At 32.0% G+C, this 27,030-nt stretch overlaps 1 protein-coding gene across 2 annotated transcripts; it reads right to left on the reverse strand.

The window, feature by feature from the left end:
* Positions 1–1,119: 1,119 nt before the first annotated feature.
* On the reverse strand, positions 1,120–26,986 carry LOC143058730 (lupus La protein homolog). 2 transcript variants are annotated; one of them, XM_076232179.1, is made up of 14 exons: positions 26,857–26,986; positions 25,798–26,012; positions 25,344–25,416; positions 23,864–23,970; positions 23,315–23,416; positions 22,365–22,478; positions 21,698–21,798; positions 20,848–20,919; positions 20,547–20,580; positions 19,563–19,706; positions 18,137–18,254; positions 17,519–17,628; positions 12,638–12,757; positions 1,120–1,170 (listed from the first exon to the last, which is right to left on the reverse strand). In XM_076232179.1, exons 2-13 carry the CDS (start codon positions 25,981–25,983, stop codon positions 12,665–12,667), a joined length of 1,254 nt encoding a protein of 417 aa, XP_076088294.1. In that variant the 5' UTR covers positions 25,984–26,012; positions 26,857–26,986; the 3' UTR covers positions 1,120–1,170; positions 12,638–12,664. The 2 variants fall into 2 exon arrangements, with proteins under 2 accessions (XP_076088294.1, XP_076088295.1); XM_076232180.1 differs by having other exon boundaries at positions 25,798–26,007; positions 26,857–26,956.
* Positions 26,987–27,030: the final 44 nt, after the last annotated feature.

Consider the following 27,030-nt stretch of genomic DNA (forward strand, 5'->3'; position numbering starts at 1 on the left):
CATCTTCTTATATCTACTATAACAGGCAAAATAAGCAAAGAAACAACTACCATTGTCTGACTGAGAATGATTTTATATTTACAAGATGGTATGTTAGAATGTGACAGATCATCTCTGTGATCTATTCCACTCTGACAGATAAAACACTCAAATGTTACATCTTATATGCCTTACAGTTTAACAAGATAAAACCACATCATGTATTCCTATTACAAGTCCAGATTATTTTTTTCTTTAGGATAACATTTCAAAATACAAATCTTTTATTTGCTCATGCTCATAACAGATGAGCACAGTATTCAAAGCTATGAAATACATTAAAATTAATTCTTTCACAATAAAACAAGTTTACAATTAAAAGATAACAGTTTCTGGTATATTAATTGTACATTGATTAACTTGAATTTGGAAAGATGAAATTTCAAAAATTTAAGCAATATTTACTGAATAAACAAATTTCCAGCTCCCATGTATGTACTTTATAGTCTTTGCAATTAGCCATTTTGAAGCCTATAAAAGACAACATGAACTTATCCTGCTCTCACTTAAAATGAATATATAAAAGTGCCTTTTGTAACAACTCTACATGGTCATTATTGCAATTTAAACACTGCTTATTTACTCATTAGTCTTAAAAAAAGACAGACTGGATCCTTACTAATGAATATGGAATACAATTGAACATTACATAATACAAAATCTTCATAAAAAATTCATTTGTGTATGGTTACTATGCATTATCACCATGGTAACAACATATGTCTTTTCAACAATGGTTCCTACATTAAATAATGGTTTCCATGGTAATTTCTGTCATTGTTTTAAAAATAACACGTACAACAACATTAATGATGACTACTGCATGATTAAAAATGAGATATGAATGTCGAGAACACTGAATTTCCATTTAAGGGGGTAGACCTTGGTTCAGGGAGATAACTCTTTAAATCATCAGTACGTTTGTAAAAGTCAAGTTCATCAATGTATTTTAAGCATTTGCCTGAAACAGATTGAAAATAATCTATGTAACCTAGAAGCTTAGAATATATTTTAAAAAATGGTTGACACAAACGTACTGATGATTTTAAGAGTTATTTCCCTTAAACTAGGTCTACCTCCTTAAAATAGAAGTCTTTTGTCTTCTTCTTTTGCTGGTCATGATAAATATACCTGTAAAAAGAAAGAAATAGTTATTTAGGCTGCATAAAACATTAGTTTTAAACCTGTATACATAACAAGTAAAATAACACAAGAGGCTCTCAAGAGCCTGAATCGCTCACCTTAATTCTTTTGGTTAAATCTCTCATCAATGATTATTTTGGCTTTTCAATTTATTTAAATGTTTTTTGAATCGTCCTATTTTCTTCAAAATCCAAAAAAAATAATCATTTTCTCCTATGTTCTATTTTAGCCATAGGAGCTATGTTTCTTGACATACAAGGAAATAAAATATAAAATTTATACTAGATACTCTGAAACTCATTTAGCCTAAGGGACGACATCAAAAGTTCAATGTAGGATAAAAAACTTAAACGGACGACGACGGACGCCAAGTGATGGCATAAGCTTACTTGTCCCTTCGGGACAGGTGAGCTAAAAAATACAGTACTCTGAGGAAAGTTCAAAAAGGAAAGTCCCTATCAAATGGCAAAATCAAAGGCCCAAACCCCTTAAATGAATGGAAAACCTGTCTTAATCCTGACTTGTTACGGGGATGTACAAAATAGTGGATTGAACCTGGTTTTGTACCTCCTTTTTCCTTTTAATGTTAAAATTATTTTGAACATTGAGGTTCGGTTTCTTACAGAAATTCATGCTATGAGGTATGATATTTAAAAACTTTTTATTTTCATCTTAAGTTAGTGTTAAGTTTCTTCCAAGTTGCACAGCCCAGACATCATGTTTTCAAGTTCCATCAGAGTTGGGTTTACATTCATCAGATTCATGTAGGGGAATCCAACATAGTAATCTCATCATCTGTAACTAGATTCTGAATAATAGATAAATGTGAAACATGTACCTATGCTGTAACATGTGTAACAAGATCCTGGAGCCAGTTTCACAAACAAAACTTACAACTAAGATTTATTGTAAGTATACTGAATTGTTCAGGCCTTACAATCAATCTTAATAGTAATTAATTTTGTGAAACTGACTCCTGCTCCTCAAGAACAAATATTATATAACTCTACAGGGAGATAACTCTGTAAAATTCAGCTGAACATTTGAATCACTTTCTTTTAAGATTCTCATTGATCAAAAGTATGAGAATATAACTGAGCACATGTAGACCAGCATCATTTTGTTTTAATAAAAGTCAATTTAGAGTTAAACATTTGTTTAAAGAAACCAGGATCAGCAATAAGTTTTATAATCATTATAAATCTTGAGTCTAACATGTGTATAAACATCATCTCCAGGTTTCAATGAACTTTTTTCATTAGAAGAATTGCACAATAAAGACAAATTCTAAAGATTTCATTTGACAGTTTCATATGCATCATCTACATCTTAATGTTATGCAACTGACCCCCCCCCCCCCTTTTTTTTTACATTTTTACTTATTTAGTTTTGTTTTGTTTACCCATGGATATCAATATAATAGAATTTAATGGGAAGGTCACAAAAGTTAAGAGGTTTTGCTTTATAATAAATGATGAATGAATTAATAATATTAGGACCCTTGTATCAGATTTAAACATTGGAATTGATGTTGACTAAAATTGATGTTTTACTAAAATTTATTTACCTACAAGTATTATCCAAAGAAAATTATTTTGCCAAGTTTAAAATTTCTCTCTCTGATAAATACTTTAAAGTGGTCATATTTCCATAATTTACCAATACATGTGCCTTAAAACTGTATTTTAAGTTCCATTAGAGTTGGGGTTTACACTCATCAGATTCATGTAGGGGAATCCAACATAGTAATCTCATCATATGTATCTTAGTTCTGAATATCAATTCAAAATTTAATATTGGTATAAATAAGAGGCAATAATAGTTCGGAACAAATGTCAAACTTGAAACTAACATATGTGTAGACTATGTAGCTAATAGCACCATAAGTTCTAATTGGAGTCAATTTAGAGTTAAACATTTGTTTATAGAAACCAGGATCAGCAATAAGTTTTATAATCATTGTCAATCTTGAGTCTAACATGTGTATAAACATCATCTCCTGGTATAAAGGAACTTTTTTCATTATAAGAATTGCGCAATAAAGACAGATTGTAAATGTTTCATTGGACAGTTTCAAATGCATCATCTACATCTTAATGTTTATGTAACTGTGAATTCATTTATTTTCGTGGCTGAAGAAAAACTTGCATGTTTGCCGACATTTACTTTCGTGGTTTTGCAGAAGTCTTTATACAAGCCTTTGGAAAACTTGTCATTTGTTGAAGATTTAATTTTGCGTTTCACCTATACCCAAGCAATCCACGAAAATTGGTATCCCTTGAATAATAATGAATCCACAGTAACTCCTTTGACATTTTTACTTATTTAGTTTATTGTGTTTTGTTAACCCATGGATGTCAATATAATTAAACTCATCATAGATACCAGGACTAAATTTTGTATATACGCCAGACGCATGTTTCGTCTACAAAAGACTCATCAGTGACGCTCGAATCTAGGAATTTAGTGAGACTGTCATACAAGTTAGAGGTTTAGCTTTAAAATAAATGAAGAATAAATTAATAATATTAGGACCCTTGTATCAGATTCAAACGTTGGAATTGATGTCAACTAAAATTGCTGTTTTTACTATAATTTATTTACCTACAAGCATTATCCAAAGAAAATTATTTTGCCAAGTTTAAACTTTCTCTACCCCCCCCGAAAAATACTTCAAAGTGGTTATATTTCCATAATTTCCCAATACATGTGCCTTATAAAACTGAATTTCAAGTTCCATCAGAGTTGGGGTTTACATTCACCAGATTCATGTAGGGGAATCCAACATAGTAATCTCATCATCTGTAACTAGATTGTAACTAAATTAAAAAATTTATAAGATGGAGTTATGCTCAAACTATATCCTCTAACATGTCTAAGATAAATATTTTTGAACTTTAAATTAGCATTTTGAAAATTTTATTACACTGAAGAGTAAATTCATAATATTAAAACAGCCTTGTATCAGATTCAAACATTGAAAGTGGTATCCCATAAAATATATTTTGCAGAGTAAAGTTTCTCTCTCCAAAAGTTCTACTTCAAAGTGGTCATATTTCCAAAATTTCCCAATACATGTGCCTTTATACTGAATTTATTTTAAGTTCCATCAGAGTTGGGGTTTACATTCATCAGATTCATGTAGGGGAATCCAACATAGTAATCTCATCATATGTAACTAGTTTCTGAATTTAAAGTTAGATGTAAAATGAGAGACATTTTTACACTGGAACTTATAAAATTTGTGAGCTCAATTTTGATTTAAATATTTTTTTGTAAGAATTAACACTCACAGACTAAAGTTTATTTTAATCATTTTAAATATTTAGTTTAACATTGGTATATATAGGAGGCAATAAAAGTTTTGAAGAAATGTCAAACTTGAAACTAACATATGCATGATCAGGGCTCACAATACTTCAGAATTATAGGGAGAAGTGACTTCTCTTTTTGAAACTGATAGGGAGAAGTGGTGAGATTTGAAAGAGAAGTGCTCATTCGCGCGGTGCGCAACAGGTGAACACAGCGACTTGTTTTCGCTTTTGGGGGTCGGGGAAAGCGAAGTGACGGTCGGGAAATGGACTTCTTCGCCCAAGTTGCCTGGTAGCGTGAGCCCTGCATGATATGTGCAGACTATGTAGCTAATAGCACCACGAGTTTTAATGGGAGTTAATTTTGAGTTTTACATTTGTAGTAACCAGGATCAGCAATAAGTTTTATAATCATTATCAATCTTGAGTCTAACATGTGTATAAACATCATCTCCTGGTATTGATGAAACATACTTTGTTAGAAGAAATGCACATTCTTGGTGGATTATTAAGTTGCCAATAATTTTCATCTACACATTCTAAATATAAAGAAATAGGGAAAACTTTTACATACTAATCCTTCTTTGGTAGCTTTGTATGGAAATATAATTCAATTGTTGACAAAAATATCTGTTTTCGTAAAAAAAACATGTGGGAAGATGGCCGATGAGACAACACAACATGGAAATAAGACTCAACATTTCAGTCTGCCTGATACACTTTTCAAGGGCAACTTTAGTTTGTTGTGTTAAAAAAAAAATTAAAAATCATTTAACAAGTTTAAGGAAACTTTTCAATGAAAAACTAACATGTATTATAAAAGTTCCATCAGAGTTGGGGTTTACATTCATCAGATTCATGTAGGGGAATCCAACATAGTAATCTCATCATCTGTAACTAGATTCTGAATATAAAGTTAGATGTAAATATATTTTCCAAGAGCATCCTCCAGCTCGTACAATTTGTGAGCTCAATTGGGATTTAAATATATTTTTTTAAGAATAAACTACTACTATGCTTTTGTTCTTTACAAATGTCACACTTGAAACTTGCATATGTAGACTAATATCACATATTAATGTTTTAATCAGTCTATTTTGCTTTTAGCATGTGAATAAACCAGGATCAGCAATAAGTTTTATAATCATTGTAAATCTTGAGTCTAACATGTGTATAAACATCATCTCCTGGATTACAAATACAAAAAAAATAAAATCATATTTTATTTGTTTAAACATGCAATGAAACTTTCAAGTTTCTTCAACATATTGAATTATTTCAAGCAAAGACAAACAGGGAGTAGCTCAGAAAAGTGCACTCACACTACAACTTCTCACTGTCAAACTGTTAAACATTGGTATAAATAGGAGGCAATAAAAATTCTGAAGAAATGTCAAACTTGAAACTAACCTATGCATGATATGTGCAGACTATGTAGCTAATAACACCATGAGTTTTAATGGGAGTCAATTTTGAGTTTTACATTTTTAGTAACCAGGATCAGCAATAAGTTTTATAATCATTATCAATCTTGAGTCTAACATGTGTATAAACATCATCTCCTGGTACTTGTGTTATGATATATATATATACTTCATTAGAACAGCAGTCAAGGGCAATATTGAGTTGAACGTAATTTTCATCTACACATTCTAAATATAAAGAAATAAGGGAAACTTTCACATACTAATCCTTCTTTGAAAGCTTTATTTTGAAATATAATTAATTGTTGACAAAAATATATGTTTTCATTGTCTTTCATGTGGGAAGATGGCCGATGAGAAAACAATCTGCCAGAGACAACACAACATGGAAATAAGACTCAACATATCAGTCTGCCTGATACATGTTTCAAGGGCAACTTCAGTTTGTTGTGTTCTAAACATTTTTAAATCACATTATTTAACAAGTTTAACCCTTTAACCCCCAATCCCGCCTGAAGGCGTGATGGCGACAACCATTATTTGATGGCCCGTATGACCCTCCATACTTTTTTTGAACTGCCCCAACTGAACTGTCATGATAGCAGGGACTTCAACCAAGCAGTTCATGGTCCATCAACTCTTCTCAGATGTCTGTTCATGAAAATTTGGCACTTTGAAAGCCGTTTAAGAGTTCAAAATCGGAAAAACGTGAAAAGTAGCCAAAATCAGGTGGGGGTGGGCATCTTTTGATGGCCACTACGTAACTGGAAGTGACTGTTGGTAAAAACTATTATCATATATGCATGCATAGATGGTATAGGAACACAACGAGGTATGATATGGCCAATAGGAATCGAGTCTGTAAAATCTAGGTCACCGTTTTGTCAAAAATCCATAAAAACGGACATTTAGGCAGACCTGACTTGACAATAATAATTCCCAAGCAAGACACTGAAGTCCAATATACTCCCAGCTAGCATGAATGGACTACTGTAACTATAGGGTAATACTTGAATGACAAAAAAACAAAGTCTTGTCAGTGTTCACCTCTCAAGGTCGTTTTAAAATCGGAAAATAGACGGAAAATTAACATTTTTCACGGGGGGTGGGTTCAAACCCACGAGAAAATATTTCACCTCCCACCCCACCCCCCACCCATGCCATCCGCCCCCAAATCCCAATAAGTAGTTTAATAGATGAGCATCAGTTACAGCATCAGGAGTTTGCTCATTTGCATATAATTTGCATATGTTTGCAAATTTTCGAAAATGCCTGATTTTCCAAAAATGTCTTGGGGGCGAATGAGTTAAGGAAACTTTTCAATGAAAAATTAACATATATTATTTAAGTTCCATCAGAGTTGGTTTTTACATTCATCAGATTCATGTAGGGGAATCCAACATAGTAATCTCATCATCTGTATAGAGATTGTAATTATAGATAAATGTTAAACATATTTCAGAGCATTTTATATCTTATAGTATGTTCAGAGTTTGACTTATTGATTAAGTGGCAGTAATTCAGTCATGTAGCCATTAGCATCCTTGTCCTTAAGTCTTTTGATGAATAATTATTTTGTTCGATATTACAAATCACCTGATTTTTATATACACTCAATTATTCTACTACAAAACATATCTGTAAACACTTGTAACTGTTTGCTGAATTCTGTTTATTGATATTACACTGCCAGTTAAAAAACTGAAGTTAATATAAATCTAAAACACCTTATAATTTCTGTTTAAAGCATTAGCAAATGATTAGAGTTCCAAGTGATTTCAAAATAGAAATATTTTGCAATTTTCTAAATTATATCTTCATCCTATCATATAATCTCAAAAATTATTTTCTACTGCTCTTCCAGCTTATCAAAGTTATTTAAGTTTTCCAGTTCCATCAGAGTTGGGGTTTACATTCATCAGATTCATGTAGGGGAATCCAACATAGTAATCTCATCATTTGTAACTAGATTCTGAATATAAATTCAAATGTCAACTGTATCAACACTTTTGTAGAAACATGCGTAGTATTATTTCATTACTAAATTTTCAAATAGTCCAAATATAATTTCATTTTTCTCACTATTTAGTAGTAAAAAACAATCTGGGTTTATTTATTAAGTGTATTAATAAAAAAATTTGTCCCTCCATGTTAATGTAATCCCATAAGCATCTTACTGATCTGTTTTCCTTTCCATTGAGTTCAACCTTTAATTATACATGTTACTAAACATGATTGATTGATAGTTGGTGGCTTTACGCCACATTAGCACCTTTTTTGTTACTTAACATGTATATATGCCATCATAATTTTGTACTTATAAAATATCTTACTGTATTTGTTTACTTTAACTATTATATCTGTATTTATATTGTATGTTTCTCTGTAAACTTGTATTTAGTTTTTAGAGAATAAAGTATCTATCTATCCTATTAAATCCATTGGATGTTGGATTTGTACTGATTGATATTTTAGTCTTGGATCAAAAAAAAAAAAGGGGGGGGATCATATGTGGAGCAGGATCTGTTCACCCTTTTCGAGCACATTCTTGGTTTGGTTTGCTAAGTCTTTAGTTTTCTATGTTGAATTTTGTACTCTGTTTTTTTTTTTAGGAAAATAACAAACCAGGATCAGCAATAAGTTTTATAATCATTATCAATCTTGAGTCTAACATGTGTATAAACATCATCTCCTGGTATTGATAACTATAATAGCAGACATGGAAATACATATGTCTGATTATTTATATTTCATTCTTTTCTAATTTACAGAAGTATTTTAAACTGATTATGTCATTTTATGGTGGAAGACAAAGTACTGAATTACCAAGCCCTGCTCTGTTTTTGCATCAGTTTATCAGAATTCTCCACTGAGGAGGGAACTTCAGTACATCTCAAGTCAATTAATCTATACATAATCTTTTTTCATCAGTGTTCAGTAATTGTGATAATTTATATTTTTCAGTGCGTATTGTAATCTGCTTTGCTTCAAGTCATAGTCAAACAATGAAAAATTAAATTTCTTATTAATAAAGGAAAATAAAAGTTCCATCAGAGTTGGGTTTACATTCATCAGATTCATGTAGGGGAATCCAACATAGTAATCTCATCATCTGTAACTAAGTTTTAGATATATCAGTGTTCTTTGCATGTGCAATTACATTGACATAAGACAATCATTTTACTTGTTTAGGTGCACAAATCTGAAAGTCACAAAATAAAGGCAATACTCTCTTTAATTCTAAAAGGCGAAACAATTTTAAGTGGAACTGCATTCTTGGAAATATTTTCTGCAGGGTATGATAATTATGTCAACAATATTTTAACCCTTTCAACGCTACACAAAAAAATAGAAAAATGGCTGCTGCTGCTGCATTCATTCATTAGAACAGTATATTCCTTTTCAGACTGCTGTATCTTTTTTATTATAAGAGATACAGAAAAGGTTATTGCATGAAAAATGCTCAGGTGAGTATGAACTGTAATGTTAGGCAGTTATTTCAGTAAAATTTTTATCAGGTTACCTGCATTTTCAGGTAATAAACAGGTAAAAGGTGTAATTTATTACATTTGTGTTGAATTTTGAATAAAAACTACTTTTAGTCTTCATCTATTTTGTTTTTTTATCTGCCATATAATAAAGAAGACACCAATTGCTCGATTCCGTAGCGTATTGCACCATACACAACGTATTATGTAATCATGGCACAAATCAGTGGCTCCGTCCTCAAAATTTTCAGTCAACCTCCGTTTTCCCCTTTTTTCTACGTCTCGTAATGATCGATCAAATCATATTTCCCACACGAATTGAATGTAATAAACACATTGAGATAACAAGAAACCTTTTAACTAATCCTCATCGTCAGTTTCGCCATAGAAATGCTGAAATATTTCCATATTTACAGCTTCGTTTCCGATTTCCGCCATTTGCATTTGTCAAAATATTTGTTTTTATTTTCCTTCAATTTTCCTTCTACTGCATGATTTTACAATAAAAATTGCCGGGATTTCAAGCGCAAATGAGACCTTGCATATCTTCGATTCATACAAGGAAAAATTAGAGAGGACCCGAATGAAAACCGAATGGTTTAAGAGTCTTTATGAAAAATCTGTTGTCATCCCGGCATATGCCGCGAATAGCAGTGGCGGACGGCGTATGTCATCGCGGCATATGCCGTGTTTAGCGTTGAAAGGGTTAATTATGAAAGTTGTAAGTTGTGTATTATATGATTATCTCCCCTTAAGTTCATTTTGCTTAACCACTGACAGTGTTGTACATTAGGTAACAAATAAGCTTGAGAAACCAATTTCACATGAATTCATTGGTGTAATGTTAACACAAGAATGTTTACTAGTATTCGATGAATTACAAATTATCTAAGAGGCTTGTATGAACTTTCAAAACTTTGGCAAATTCAAATATCCATGAACATACAAGTTCTTCTCCATCCATTTGTTCTACAAAGTCAATGTTCCCAGAGTAAATTATTTAAGTTTATGAAAGCTTAGTTGAACATTACATCAGAGTTGGGGTTTACATTCATCAGATTCATGTAGGGGAATCCAACATAGTAATCTCATCATGTGTACAAAATCTCCTTTCATTTTACAGTTTAAAGACAAAAACTTCATGCCTTAATTCATTTTATTGTAAATATTCTAAAAAAAAAGTTGAGCTGGTCAAAACAGAACTAGAAGTCATCATCCCTTTCAGTTGATTTTTTATATATCTACGTTTACTTTAAATACAAAAGAAGACCGATAAACAGATGGACACCTAAGGTACTGAAATCATTAATTCGTCTATTAGTGTTTTTTTTTATTATCATGATTATCTCCCATACAAATCATGACTAAATGTTTATTTCCCTTAAAACCATGAGCACATTATTTTGAGTTATCTCCTCATAAAATGAACAATAAAAGAGTTCGCTACCAAAACAAAATTAAGAAAAAATGTAATGACAGAATATAACAAATATCTTCAACCTGCATCAATAATTGGTCCCAAGAGCTATTTCAAATATTCTATGGTTAATTTGTCCAGGATCAGCATCAAGTTTTATAATCATTATTAATCTTGAGTCTAACATGTGTATAAACATCATCTCCTGGTTTTACAAATACAAAAAAAAAAAATAATCATATTTTATTCGTTTAAACATGCAATGAAATTTTCAAGTTTCTTCAACATATTGAATTATTTCAAGTAAAGACAAACAAGAAGTAGATCAGAAAAGTGCAATCAATGTCAAACTGCTTTACAGCTATTTCAATGAGTGTGAAGCTTGCTTGTTAGCTGAACCGTGAAGTCATTGTTAGGACAGGTAAACTTACCCTCCTTTAAGAGTAGACTAGTCCAGCAGACAACCAATCTATCTGTCTGTTGGACTAGGCTACTTCGAAAGGAGGATAGTTTACCTGTCCTAACAATGACTTCACTGTTCAGCTAACAAGCAAGCTAACCAAAGATATTACCTTTGGTTTCATATTGAAATCGGCTTTAAATACATAATAAGCAGTCTTTCTGTTTAGTGGTTCACGAGAAATGGGTGACAAAAATCTTTGTTTGATAGAGAGACGGTCTAATACATAGTGATTACAATATAGTGGGGGTATAATTTAATTACAATATAAAAATTGCCTTTCAATCTCAGGGGTTAAGAAATCCACTAGCCCGACGCCCGGGACTACAACATTTAGACCTCGGGCAACCAAAATATGTAACCCAAAATGCCCGACGGACTAGTAGCAAAAAATTCTTGGCGTTTCTAAAATTGAAAGGGGAAATTTCCCCTCATCACTTTTCTATCTAATCCAATCAGATTCAACTTTGTCATCCGGAATTCCGAGAATTTGAGCTGATTTTGTACAAGTTTTAAAATAGAACAAATAACTCTGGGTGGATCTTGTACTTTCAATATCGATGTCAGTCACTGTGTCAGTACAGGGGGTGGTATTGAACATTGCTTATGCAACCTGATTTTACCTCCTGATAAATTTATTGCAATATAAATGTGAATCCCTTTTGACAGTAGAAACCTGACTTTTGTCAGATATAAATTTGAAACATGTGCTGATAATTCTCTCACACAAACATGATGATGCTATTGTATCTGATAAGACCCCCTCCAATCCTTTTACATACCCACGTATAACAGTGGTCAAGACTTGTATCATCCCCGGATTTGGTCAACTCATTATATCACAATTTTCAGTGAATTTTCAATTATCGATAAATTGAATATATATAATTTTTGAATATCCAATTTGCAAAAATCTACTGTACAATGCCGTGAATGGATAAAAATTGTTAAGTTTATAGAATTCATTTTTATTGTAGCAAACTCTGAATTTGTAAGGCATACCAGGGCTAGCAGGTCAGTTTTGTTGGGCTAGTAGTTCTTCGAACAGGGCTTGTAAAATCTTGCAACCAATTAGCCCTGAGCTAGTGAGCTATAACAAAATTTCTTAAGCCCTGAATCTAGTCCATTTATACTTAATACAATGACGGCAATAATTTAAATTTGTCTTTTATTTCCCAAAGTTATACTTATGACAATAATTAAATTTTTCCTTTATTTACCACAGTTATTCTTACAATGAAAATAATTAAATTTGTCTTTTAGTCATCCATGTTTACTTATAATGACAATAATTCAAATCTGTCTTTTATTCATACAAGTTATACTAACAATGACAATACCCAAGTTGTACTTACAATTTTACAATATTTAAAATCTGTCTTTTATTCATCTCCATCGTCATCATCATCATCATGGTCATCATCTCCTCCACTCTTATCATTATCATCATTATTATCGTCTCGACTTCTTTTACTCTACAAATTACATACATAAATAATCTGATTAAAATACTGAGGCAAAAAAATATAATAAGTGTATTTCCTATTATAGTCCAGCGGATATCAGAATAATTGATCACTTTATGGTTAAAGCATGAAACTTGGCATAGTGAAATATTAAGGGGTATAGACAAAATTCAGATATGGAGCCACGAAAAAAAAATCCAATATGGCCGCCAAATTCAAGATGGCCGACATAAGTATAACATCATTCATTTGATGAAGACTTTCAATTTTAATGAGTTCAGAAGATGTAACAAACTTAATGAAATACAATTAAGATATGTTAGTTATTATTTTTGTAAAACTTACAATAAAGAAATCATCAAAATGGCGTCCAAATTCAAAATGGCGCGTCAAAATGTCTAAGTTTGACAGTACTCGTATGTGTACACCATCAATGTGTGATAGAAAGTTACCAAATCCGTGAAACTGGTCATTGGATATAAATAAAGGCCTTCAGTGTATCAACAAAACATACGTGCATAGATTATATTTCCAAAATAGCGGCAATATTCAAAATGGCGGCATTTAACATGTCAAAATTTTACGTTTCTTTTTAAATATGGTATAAAAGTTATTAAAAAATAATGGATCATTGTTTTCAATACAAGCACGCATATACAAACATATTATTATTTAATGTAACAAGTGACATTAGCTATGAAATAAAAATGGTCGATTCAACTCAAAATGGCATCTTTGACGAGGTTTTTTTCCCCACAGTTACAGGTAATAACCCTAGAAAATTTAACAATTTTCCTGAAATGAAAAAAAACCCCAACATATGCAGTATTTAATTCTACAAAGAGAATTTATTTTTTTAAGAAATAAGGTAAGAAATAAAAAAAACTCCCAAGAAGCTATTTAACATAAATTTAACATAGATTAAAATTATAATGACAATATGATCAAAATGCAGGAAAATCAAAATAAAGCACAGTGACTCAATCAGTTTCTCTTTCACAGTCCGTTGAGCAGTTGCATAATGCTGTACAATTTAATGCTGCTTTCAAGCATTTACATGCTCCTCGACATCATTTCTAACAGTGGATGAGATCTTGGCATGACATTGAAGTGTCAGCAAGCACAGAAAAGAATGGTACCCAAGTACCATCAAGTCTTTGCCAACCAAATAAATCTGGTGATGGCATACATGGATTTGCACCTAAACTATTCCCAAAATAACAATACCTTGGTAAGCTGTACGTTTCGTATGTTGAAGAAGTTCATCACGTGTTGGAGGGATATTGTCAATTGTTCTTGTCTTCTGTGTGAATAACTATTTTCTTAACTCATTCATCGTATAATTTGTACTAGACCGAACATACCGTTACTTTTAAAATTTCCACTTCATTTGGATTCTCAATAACCTGCAGAAATGCTTTTGAAATCTCCTCATGTACGGACCATGTGTCCCAAGCTGATTTCTTACTTTTCACAGAAAAAGCTGAGGCTATGTCACAACCGATAAAAGCATGACACAGTGGAAAGACTTTCGATTCAATGTTCCTATGGCAAGGCACAGTCCATGAACGGATATATCGTAAGTTTTTCCTAGTACCAAAACCTATCCACAGCTATTCAATCTGCAGTCTGTTTGGAATGATTCTTGGAAGGATAATATTTGTTCATGATGAGATTTATTAGATTTGTTAGTGTATACAAAGCATTCAGTGACATTTTCAAATTCATTTACCAAACTATCCACTTCAGGCCCAGCAACCATCCATCTGGATTTTCCGTCAACAGCACCACAATCTGCTTTAACATACGCATTATTTGGTCGTCCGCTTGATTAAAAGCCATACAGGAAAATTTCTTCTCGGTCTTGGTGACAAAAAGGGTTGCCGCTAAGGATTGCTCTGTGGATTTCTGGATTCTTTTTTGGCAACTGAAGCGTATCACGCAGACGAATTGGCAGCCATCGTGAATAGTTGGTGTGATCCAAGTCAAAGAACCAAGGAATGATCTTTGAGAGAGCTTCAATATATAATGAAAAGTTAGCCTCACGTATAGACCTTATAAATATTAATAATGTAAATTCAAATTTGAGAGTTATATACCAGAATTTAAAGTGAAGAGATTGTTTAGATATTTCCAAACACCACTCTTCAAATTCTAAGATAACTTCATCATACCTCAAAACATCTTTGTACGGGCAGTACGCGTTTGACAATAAACGGTAAAGTGTGTATGCTGTAACTTGGTGTGTTCTAGGTGTTGTTGTAACAGGAGAAGCCTTTAGGGATGAATCAGCTGTACCTGGTGATGTAACCTGCGCATTTTCTAAAACACTTGTCCATTCACTATCTTCAAACCAACTACCAAATGCTTTGAACGCAGCCATTTCTATGTGTAGGCCGCCGAGCATCATTACAAAGTGATCCTCGCCATACATCTGAGGCCAGTTTCATTATATTTGTTTTGCTATTGTGAAAAGGGGTTGGTCAAAAGAAACAACTGGAGTTTTGCCTGGATTTAGCTTTCTTACAGCGTTACGAATAATGTTCAATGAGTGTCGTATCAATGCAACAGATTTTGCTTGCTCATGAAACAGAGGTAGAAGGGAAGACACCGCTAGTAATTTATTCGCATCTGGCAGTACTACAGCATGATAGGCGGACCATGAAATATTTTTACCCACTTTAGCCTTAACACTTGATTTTCTGCAACATGTTTCAGCCATTTGAGTTTCCCTTTTAATGCAGCTGGGAATGAGAACATATCAATTGAAAGTTCTCCTTCAACTAATGGGATATCTGGTTCGTTGAATCTTAGTACAGCTGGTGGAAGATTTGAATAACTCTTTGGTAATGGTAAAAGAGAAACTCTCCTTGACTGGCATTTCAACATAGGTTCAGATTGGAGAAATTTTTGAACAACGCCTTGAACATCTTCTGAAATATGTTGGAATAAAGATATATCTGTACCATCGAATGAATCTTTTGACGATATACTGCTTGGATTGTGATCAATATTGTCTACAGCAGATGAAGTAAATACATTTTGTAGTAGATTGGTAGGGCAAACTATACCGTCTTTTACACAACGATCATAAGCCATGGAAGTTGAAATTTCTAACACTCGGTGGTATACACAAATAGTCCAAGTTTGAAGAAAGTATCTACTTCATGTAGATCACGTTTTCTAGTCTTACAGAGGATTACGATTCCCAAATAAGCACAAACTGTAGGTTCATGATCTTTTATGACCGTTCATGTCCATTCGTTTTTGATGCGTTTTGTTATTTGATTTTACCATATGATTATGAACTTTCCGGATTGATTTTTCTATAAGTTCAGTATTTTTGTGATTTTACTTTTTATGTGACGGTTTGATAGTTTCTTTGTACATCTATACATCAGAAGCGCTGTGCTATCGTTAATGTCGACTGAGAATATAAACGATCCTAAATGTTGGGTCCAAACTGAATCATACTGACCAAAGAAAGCAATGACTGGGGTACAGAATTTTCCTGACATCACTTTGGGAAGGTTCCTTTAAATTCCTAATTTGATGCGAAAATAACTGTACGAAACAAACGTAGCTGCTTTTGATATGTTGAACAATTGATTATCAAAGTCTTCTAAGCAGACTATCTTCAATGCAGGACCAGTGTCATATTTGAAAGCAAGAATGTTTATGGTTTCTGATAATAAGACTTTTGACGGCCATTTTGAATTTGTCGGCCATTATGGAATTATTTTTTATTGTTCCTTATTCATAAAAGATTAATTAGCATCATAGCAAGCAATATGCAAAGTTTTGTGCTTTAATTTTCAAATGATCAATTATACCATTTTTTTGGATCTGCATCATGACTGTTTGCGGCCATTTTGAATTTGTCGGCCATTATGGCATTATTTTTTATTGTTCCATATTCATAAAAGATTAATAAGCAATATAAATGTATAACTAGCAATATGCAAAGTGTTGTGCTTTTATTTTCGAATGATAAATTAAGCCATATTTTTGAAATTGGCGGCCATTATGGAATTATTTTTGAGTGTTCCATATTCAGAAATGATTAATTATCATCATAACTAGCAATATGCAAAGTTTTGTGTTTTTATTTTCCAATGATAAATTATACTATATTTTTAGACTCTTCTTCATGACTGTTGGCGGCCATTTTGAAATTGGCGGCCATTGTGGAAATTTTTTTGATGGCTCCATATCCAAAAATATTTAAAAGCATCATAACTAACACTGTGCAAAGTTTCATGCTTTTACCACAAAGTGATCAATTGTCCCAAAATATTGGACTTAGCTGCTGGACTATTACCACTTTGAAAAAATAGGTAGGTAGGTTACGGTAGGAATTCTTTTTTTAACCTTTTTTTCTTTTCATTGAGTCCATAAATTTTATAATTCTCTACTAACTCGCTTTGTGTATTTATAAAAGTGAAGATTCTGTATTATAAATTCACGCTTTTTATCTTCTCCCAAATACAGTTTGACCTCTGCCCTCCAAGATTTTCAATTGTGTTTGTTTGATGATTATCATTTTTAATGTGTATTTCATTTGTAATGTGTAAAACATTAAAATCTTTAACTGTACAAATAACTGCATGATTTCCAATTTATATCACCACAAACAGTACAATGAAAACACAGATAATCACCCTTGGTCCTCTATCTCTATGATCTCGTCCTTTCCTTTTACTGCTCCCCCCCCCTCCCCTAACCATGCATGATCAATACAATGTTAATTTACAAAACACAGATAATCACCCTTGGTCCTCTATCTCTATGATCTCGTCCTTTCCTTTTACTGCTGCTTTTCTTCTTTTTTTCATCTTGATCTCGTAAAATTTTTCTCCAATGGACTATTTCTTCTTCACCTAAAAAAAATGAAAATCAGTTACTGTGTTAACAAATTTTATAGGGGGAAGTAGCTGTCAAATTTATGTTCAACGATTTGACTCAAATTCCCATTTCAGATTTATAACAATGTAAAACAGTTATCCAAACTATAAAATAAACAATTTACAGGGCATGGGCTCAATAATAAGAAGCTTCATTTGTGTGTATTTTAGTCTAGACGCTATCTAATTAACCATCGAGCTGACATCTGAATACCTTATATGGTCATATAAGCAATATTTAGTTAAAACATAAATACAGATATAAATAAATGAACTTGTGCAATTGGATTTTTCTAGGTCTGTTTAATTAAATATTATAGATTAAAACTATACGTTAATCATCATTTTTACCTGTATAAGAATGATTTTTGTGGATCGAATCAGTCAATCAAATGATTTACCTTTGTTTCACTTTCATTGTTGACATTCTTTTCCTTTAAGAGAATAGAATAGGTCTCCATTTCTTTATTGTAGTAATTCTTACCTTCTAAAACTCGAACTTCCAATTCACAATTATTAATGACAATTTTATCTTCATTAGCTGCCTTTGCTTTTTCTAAAACATCCTCTGCTTTTCCTGCCTCTTCAAACCTGACACAAGCCTAGTAATAAATTAAGAGTTTGATAGAAATACATTTTTACAAAATATGTCCGAAGGCCAAAAAAAATATATGTCTGTTTCCTGTTCCTGACCGACCCTGACCCTAGAATTTTTTCTTTAAAATTAAAAAAAAAAAATTGTTTCTGGTCTGGACGTGTCGTTTTTTGGTCTGATCCAGATCCATATCTTACTATGCCCAAAACGATCAAAATGCCTGCTCCCAGCACAAATGTGCTACAATTAAGGTTTAAAAATTGTCGGCACTGGGAGTAGAAGTCAATTATAGCTTCTTTAAAGAGATTAAATCATTTTAGAGTACAGAACCCTAACCAAAAATGACATTGAACCAACTTCAAATCTGACAGGGAGTGCAAATAAAATTAAAAAAATCCAATAAAAAAAAAAATCCTGACCTACCGACCCTAATTTATTTGACTTGGCAGCAGGAAACAGACATAATTTTTTTTTTTGCCTAACCACTTGATATTCATCAAGGACTGTAAGCATTTGCTTGGACAGGCAGCGATGATTCATCCAATTACCAAACATTGTTTAGGGAAATCTGTTATTAGTAAAATCCTTAAATATTACCTGTTTTCCCGAAGTTCTGATTTACTGTGTTTTCAGTATTAAGGGCATGACTGGTAAAAAATTACCATTTTTTTAACATAATTTGTTAATTTTTAACGAAAAAAGATATCAGCTACAATATTCAAGATTTAAGCAAAATGATACTTACACTAACAGACGACATACTTTTATTATTTTTTTTGCTCTGTAAAAAATGGGATCCCAAATTCATGTTTTATACTTGGAATGAGGTGTTTCCAACAGTTACCTGTCAAACAGCATAATATGCAGAATTTCAAATAGTCTGGCACATTTCAGAAAGTCTGAGTGTTAAATACTTGGAAACAACAAAATCAAATAATTTTTCTTTCGATTTTAGTCCAGCCTTTTAGACTGTATGTGGAAATGTTTCCTTTTATTTTACATTTGCTTATGACAATTAAATGATTTGTAAACTCTGGAATATACCTAGACACTAACCAATTTAATAAATGAATGCCAGCAATCTAGCAACTTTCGTATGCAAAATTTCTGAACTAATTCATTACATATTTTGGTAATAATTGCATGAAAATTATAGACCAAACTCATTTGTCGTACCTTACTCAATCAAATTCCAGCTACCTGGTCACTTCCATGTCACAAAAGTAAAATTTATGAAGTTATTATGTTGAAGGATGTAATGTTTACTTGAAATAATATGGAACCAACTCTTTGTACCTATCAAAATATTCCTTACCTTTGTATCACCTGTATCAAAGTCCACCCACGCCACTGGGGCAAAGTCTGTGAAATAATTTTTGATTGCCTCCCTTTCTGTGTCAATTGCTGTAATGTTCTCCACACAAAGTACAGATCCAACTTGCATTGCATCGATTACCCGCTGCAACATAATGTAAATGAAAAATTAATACATATCCAATGGGTAATCTTGGGGTTGTTTCCATAACAACATACAAGGGTCAAGGGAACCGGAAAAAGAACTTCAAAATCTCCACTTTCATTGTTCGTCAAGAAATTCTATATTTGCCTCAATTTGTGGTTTAGCCATTTTGAAAGAACTTCCCTTGATACCATACAAGTTTAAATGGAACAGATTTTACTCGATTTTAAAAAGAAAGAAAGCAAAACATAACAAAAATATCGTTCATTAAATCATGTGCTGAAAACAATAAAACGTAAATGAATTTAAAAGGTGACTTTCATATATGCATTATTTATGTAAACATGTATCTTAAAAAAATCTAATGCATTTTGACAAATGAGAAAACTTAAAATTTCATACATAAGAATTAATATTTATGTAACTATACAGAATGTAAAATATTCAACCTACATGTACCTGCAAGATGCAGGAAGAAAATGCTACATAAAACTTTCTCTTAGGCCAAATAAAAATATATGTGTGGTTCTAGTAACCCTACCATCCCCACTTTAAAAAGTCAGAATGTTGCTCCCATAGACTCAATGTAAAAAAAACATAAAATAAAAAAAAATCCCTACCTACCCCAATTTTTTTTCAGATGTAACTGGAACCACACATTCTTTTTTATTTGGCCTTATAATAGGTTGCTATTTAATTGATTGATTGGGTGTTTTATGCGGCTATTATTGCCACTTACACTATTTGAAATTTTCAGACTATGTTCCTAATAGATTTTTCACTGATAGCTTTTATGAGTAGATGACAAGGACAACATACACCTACAATACAAATACTAACCTGTCTTTCTTCTTCTTCTCTCTTCTTTTGTTCTCTGTAAAAAAAAAAAAAATAATTTCCACATAAAACATTAATAATACTCAAGCAAGAAAATCTTGTATATAAGACACCATGCACCACTCACAATAAGACACTTAATGTTTAGCCACTCCCAAAGCAGGAGCATACATTTTAAAAGCATAATAAATATGTAGTTTTCTAGTTTAAATGTTTGCTTATCTGAAAACCCAAACTTGACAATGATAAAAAAAAAACCTGTTAAAGTATACAGACACATAAATTGAAAATAGTTTTTACTTACTCTTTTTTCTTCCTCAGTTGTTCTAACTTCTTTTTCTTTTTCTCTTCCTCTTTTTCTTTGAAATAATCCATTCTGTAAAATGAAAATAACACCTGTATTTGTGTCAATTGTGTGCAAGTTTACCGTAAAACCAGAAAGACAAATTGACCTGCTAGGAGCCTGTAATTCAGTGGTTGTCTTTTATTGCTGTGTACCATATTTGTATTTTAGTCATTTTTTTGTACATAAATTAGACTTATTTTTCCAGTTTGCATTCTTTTAAATTTGTTCTTTAATGGCCCTTTATATCAATTATGTGATATGGGATTTGCTTATTGTTGACGGCCGTACAGTGACCTACAGTTAAAAATTTGTGCCATTTTAGTCTCATGAAGAGAAGTCTCATTAGCAATCAAGCACTATCTTCTTTTTATATTGTTTATATTTTTTTCTTTTTCAAATTTTGTTGAGAAATTCTGCCAGACATGCAATATACTTTTGTCTTAACTTCAGGCCTGAACTTTTAATATATCCATTCCCAAAGAAAATTGGAACGTGTTTCATATAAATATAAGCATTAAGGGTCATCTGACCAACACTAATTCACTTTTTGATGAAAATTTCTTCACTTCAACTTTTCACCCACACTTTCAAATATTTTGAGTAATAAAATTGAGAATGGAAATGGGGAATGTGTCAAAGAGACAATAACCAACTGTTTAATTGCTTGAATGTGATGCAATCACAGATTTATTATGTTACTTAGTGTTATGGATGTGATGCTTCAATTTCTGGAAATAAAATGGTATTTTAAACTGATTTTTGTTTTGTTCTAAACTGAACAAAAGGGAGATAACTAATGTTTACTCACTTTGTTTTCTTTTCTAACACTTTGTCTTCATATTTAATTTCCCCTAAATTCATAAATTTTTCCATACCCTCTGTTGTGTGGAAGGTCACATAAACTGATCCCTGTAAAATAATAATCACGAAAAATACAATCATTTATTCAAATCAAAATGCTGGTTAATGCTGAGGGAGTAGATTGCTTTCAATTTGTACTGATATTGTGAACTTGAAATTGATAAGTACATTGTATTAACAGCAATTAGACATATTTTGGAAGTAATTTTATCAAGAAATCACATGGTTCAAAACTTGAAGTAGAACAGATATGGATTCATACACCATGAACTAGTTTCTATAAATGGCAGAATTTTTGAATTTGATGATTTTGTTAACAAATATGGCAATAAACTTTTTTTGGGGGAAATTTAGAATGTTTGTTAGTCAGAATGTGAAAAATATTTCGTTTTGAACATAAAATATAATCAGATATTGGAATCAGTTTATATAACATGAATTGTACTTTTAAAATGAGTGCATCCATGTATTTTTGGTCTCATTAGCAATCCCCACATCTTCTAACTTTTATACTGCTTACAGAAAAAAAAAAACTTATCCTTGACTAGTGATGATCTTTTCCATTTTATAACAAGGCTGGTTGAATGAGCAGCCTTATATGAAGAGTTACTTACCTTGAATTCTCGGTTTGGATTTCGTCTCATAAATACTGTGTCTACATCTCCAGCGCCAAGCTTGTCGAAAAATATGATTAATTTGTCCAAACTAACTTTCAATGGGAATCCTTTCTATAAAACACAAAATGAGAGAAATTAATTAAATAGCAGTATTTTTAAATCACTTAAAACAGTCATGTTTTACAGAATTACAGTAGTTATCTTTATTTTAAATGTGATATCTTAAGATTCTGTATCCATTCATTTTTTTAAGAAAAAATTCTATATATAGATTGATCGTTGTTTTTCCCATTTGAATGGTTTTACACTAGTAATTTTGGGGCCCTTTATAGCTTGTTGTTCGGTGTGAGCCAAGGCTGCCTGCATGTTGAAGGCCGTACATCGACCTATAATGGTTACTTTTATAAATTGTTATTTGGATGGAGAGTTGTCTCATTGGCACTCACACCACATCTTCCTATATCTATTAACATGAATGATTTTTCAAAACACTAAGTTGATCGTTTCTAGTTTTTTGTGTTGTTTGGTTGCTGTGTGGTTGATGTATTTATTGTTGAAATATTATTGTCTTCAATGGAACTGCTTATATAAATTTAATTTAGCCATTTTTATTTCTTTTCAAGGACATTTCTAAACCATATAATCAGTAGTTTTTCCTGTTTCTTTTAGTAATGTACAATCAATATTGGCCATTGGTCTTAACTTGGCTAATAAGGTTATTTGTATGATTAATTGACAATGGTAGAAAGTTTTCTTTTGGTTGATAGATGGCTCTCTCTGTAAAACTTGGGCTTCCTCCTCCGATGAAAACAGACAACCATGATAAAGTAAACAGAGCTGATAATGATGTTTACAGCTTATTTCCTAATGCATGTAGAGTAAGACTTTGGTAGGCTTGCTTGCTCTGTTTGTATAAGTGCTTCTTTTTTATATAGAAATCAACATACAACATATGCTGTCCTTGCATTGAAATCCTCTCTCCATTCCTCCGTGTTCTCTGGTACTGCCATGTCTGGGTTCCTTCGTACAAACACTCCATCTTTACTGATCTGAAAAAAATATATAAAAAAAGCTTCTGTAAAGGTATATAAATCAAATGTATCAAACAACTGTAGTATCCTTTTAACCCTTTTATTCTCACAAAAACTGGTCATGTTAAAATATAAAATTGTTGCCAACGATTTGTCTTTTAAATTTTTTTCTAATTTTGATGAACATTTTGTAACCCTTCAGACTTTTTCCAAAGCAATTGCCTAGTAACCCATTATTGTTTTGTTTAAGCTTATATAGCAGATGCAATTTTGGTAAATATTTCTTATTTTATGATCTTTAATTTCAAATGCGAGATATCAAACTGTAAAAAAAAAGGACGTCTCCATGTGTGGGAATTTCTTGCTGCATTGAAGACCTGTTGGTGACTTTCTGCTGTTGTCTGTTCTATGGTCAGGTTGTTGTCTCTTTGACACATTCCCATTTCCATTCTCAATTTTACTTACACTAATGAGACCTGATGAAGCTTTCCTTATAGCCTTGGCAATGATATTGTGATTTGTTGTTAAAACCTTTAATCTGTTGAATCGTGTGAAAACTGCAAGTGCAACCCCTGAAGTTCTGTTAAGGTAAATTATCATGCAGATGAATAAGTAGATAATATTTTACTCTCAGTGACTAAAAATGTTGTTAAAATCTCACACTACTCACAGGGAAAGCATTATTGGTCAAGTCAGTGTTTTAGTAGTCTTTTACATTTATTAAATTCTAACATCTACACTGACTGGTCATTTGGTCCAGTAATTTAATGACATTTTACTAGACCAAACCTTTTATTACTGGATGTTGGCACATGTCTGACCGGCTTTAGGGATTACTGAAATTGTGTAAGGGATTATGTCCTTGTCATTCAGATCAAAGTTGCAAAAGTTCCATAGAAAAAATACAGTTGACGGGTAGTTTTTTACACCACATAATCTTTTTTATGTGGGTAGAAAAGATATAAGAAAATGAAAAAAAAAAGATGTGATGTGTGGTGTGGTACAATAAAAAAAATTTCTCCACTGAATATTTCCATAGCCGTTTTTTTTATGCTGAAGAGGCTTTGTTAAAATCACCCTTGCCTGTTTTGCTGGCTACACATTGAAACAGGGTGATTGCTTGAAAATGTAGAATAGTCTAAGGAAACAACACAGATTTATGGCTCTGTAGGATGTATAACCTATGTGAGTATGTAATAGATATACAGTCAGAGCACACATAAACAAGTAGATTTTTTGTTTTTGACTTAAAGAAGTCAAAACATGTATTTATCATAAAAATGTGTTTTCAATTTTAGACTTATCTAAGTCAGAAAATGACAGACTTGTTTAGGTCTATTTATGTTGATGAAAAAACTTAATTTCACTTGTTGGCCAAACTACACCACCTATGACAGCAAAAACCTGTCTGAGAGTTCACAAGGACTTGAGCTATCTATATTTAATTGTCTAATTGAACATCCTTACTAAACACAGATGTTTTACCTCATTAAGTGTGGTTCCAGGTCGTTGCATTGTAAGGTTAATTTACATTATCTCCGATTTTTTAGACTCTCATTCATATTTTTCTTTAGAAGACAAAGCAGTCTTTCAATGTTGTCATTATTTGATTTAGATGCATGACCTCCTTATAAATATGCGTGGGTCTTGAAGATAACCAATTTTTATCACTTATCAACTTGTAGGAGACGATATTTGCAACATTTTGATTCTGGTCAATTAGTTCTTGCTTAACAATATTTAAAGTCGTATTTTGTCTTGCATTAAAGGGAGACAAATCCTAAAACTTACAAATTTAGGCCTCTATGAGTCAAAAGCAGATTCAGACTTATTTATGTCTGAGCTCTGACTGATATAGGGAGATATATAAAGAGTGAGTCACAAAGAATGACTTTAAATTGATACACTCTTTTAGTGTACTGTTGCTGTGACGACAAAAGGATACATCCGTCATTGTCTAACTTGATCTGTTCTTGTAAATATCTGTCTCTGGGTAGATTCACATCTCCAAAATAATACTGCAAAATATAATACAAATCATTTACTAGAGATGTCCAGTAGTACATTAAGATATATGTAGGTCACTGCATGCATCAATGTATAACAGCATGGTTAAAATAAAACGAAGTAGGAAAAATATCTTCATACATGTAATTACTTAATCACTTTAAATATTATAAAAACAACATTTATCTGCAAGTTTGATGTATGTAATCTACTACTGATCAAAATGATAATGATTTACATCACCAACTTATTATCAGTTTTAATTTTGATTTTTGTTGAAGGCCGTACGGTGACCTATAGTTGTTATTTTCTGTATCATTTTGGTCTCTTGTTGAGAGTTTTCTCATTGGCAATCATACCACATCTTTTTTATAATAACCATGATAATATACCTCCATCTGTTTAATAATTTTCTTTTCCAGACCATTTGGTGGACCTAAAACCTCTGGTTCAGGTTCTGGTTCGTCTTTGATTTCTACTTTCACTTCACCATTTGGTGATTTGTTATTTGTTTCTGCATCACCACCAGCCTTCATGTCAACATCATCTGCAGGTGGACTGTTTTCTGTATCTGCCATGGTTGTTTTTGTTGTTTCAATAGTCTAGCCTACAGCATATAAAATAAATAATATCATAAACATATTTACACTTATTTAGCTGAATTTTGTTTCTTAATGACCCTTGATCTGTCTAACAATATTTATAACCTTCTAATGTTAGACAACAATCAATTCTAAATATTGACATCAAAATTTGAAATGTTTTGAATTGTAATTGCATTTGTTTGAAGGAACTTGGGTGGTTAAAACATCATGATGATTAATGGCAATATTCACAGTTTAAATATGTTTATACAATAATTAATCTTGACAAAATATAAAATGAAGCAGTAACAGAAATAATAAAGAGAAAAAGAGGCACCATGAGGAAACTGTACCACAAACCATCACTAAAAACTAACATTTCAAATCAGAACATGATGCCAGATTGACAATATAGTGGCAGTGTTCATAAAAAAAGATATAGAAGGATTTTAAGTTTATCAAAGTGTACAGATACTTTCAATATAAATTATCACTATCAGTCTCATCCTAATGGTCATAGAAAGGAGGGAACTACAAAAGAAAAGGTACATGGTTTTCGAAACCAGAGTTATTTCCCCTACAAAACCTAAATATACACGTGTATAATTTTCTCAATTAAAAACAAACTTTTTAAATGTTTTGTGTACTCCTTCGTTAACACATTTAATCAATAACAAGTACATTAATTTACACATGGGATATTTAATGTCATATAAGAAAGTCTAGTTTCTATTGTGGCGCAAGATGGCCTGATAGCGTCCCCAACATTTTATTCACTTTCAAATTGCAGTTTGACAGTAAATTACATTCAAAAGGGTTAATAGCAGTTGACCAAAATACACAATGAAGATGTTATCGTTAACTTACCACTCAAATTTTGGTCTAGTCGCCTAAACTTTGTTATTTTCGATTTCAGTTCTCAACCACGTTTTGCATCATACAGCCACGCATGCGCCCAAAAGACCGGTCTGTTTCCGTCTATGAACTAAGTAAATGCAAAAACAAATGTCGGAAACTGATCTGTAATGTTAACGTATTATA

The sequence above is a fragment of the Mytilus galloprovincialis genome, chromosome 14 (genome assembly GCF_965363235.1).
Source record: "Mytilus galloprovincialis chromosome 14, xbMytGall1.hap1.1, whole genome shotgun sequence".
Lineage (NCBI taxonomy): Eukaryota > Metazoa > Mollusca > Bivalvia > Mytilida > Mytilidae > Mytilus > Mytilus galloprovincialis.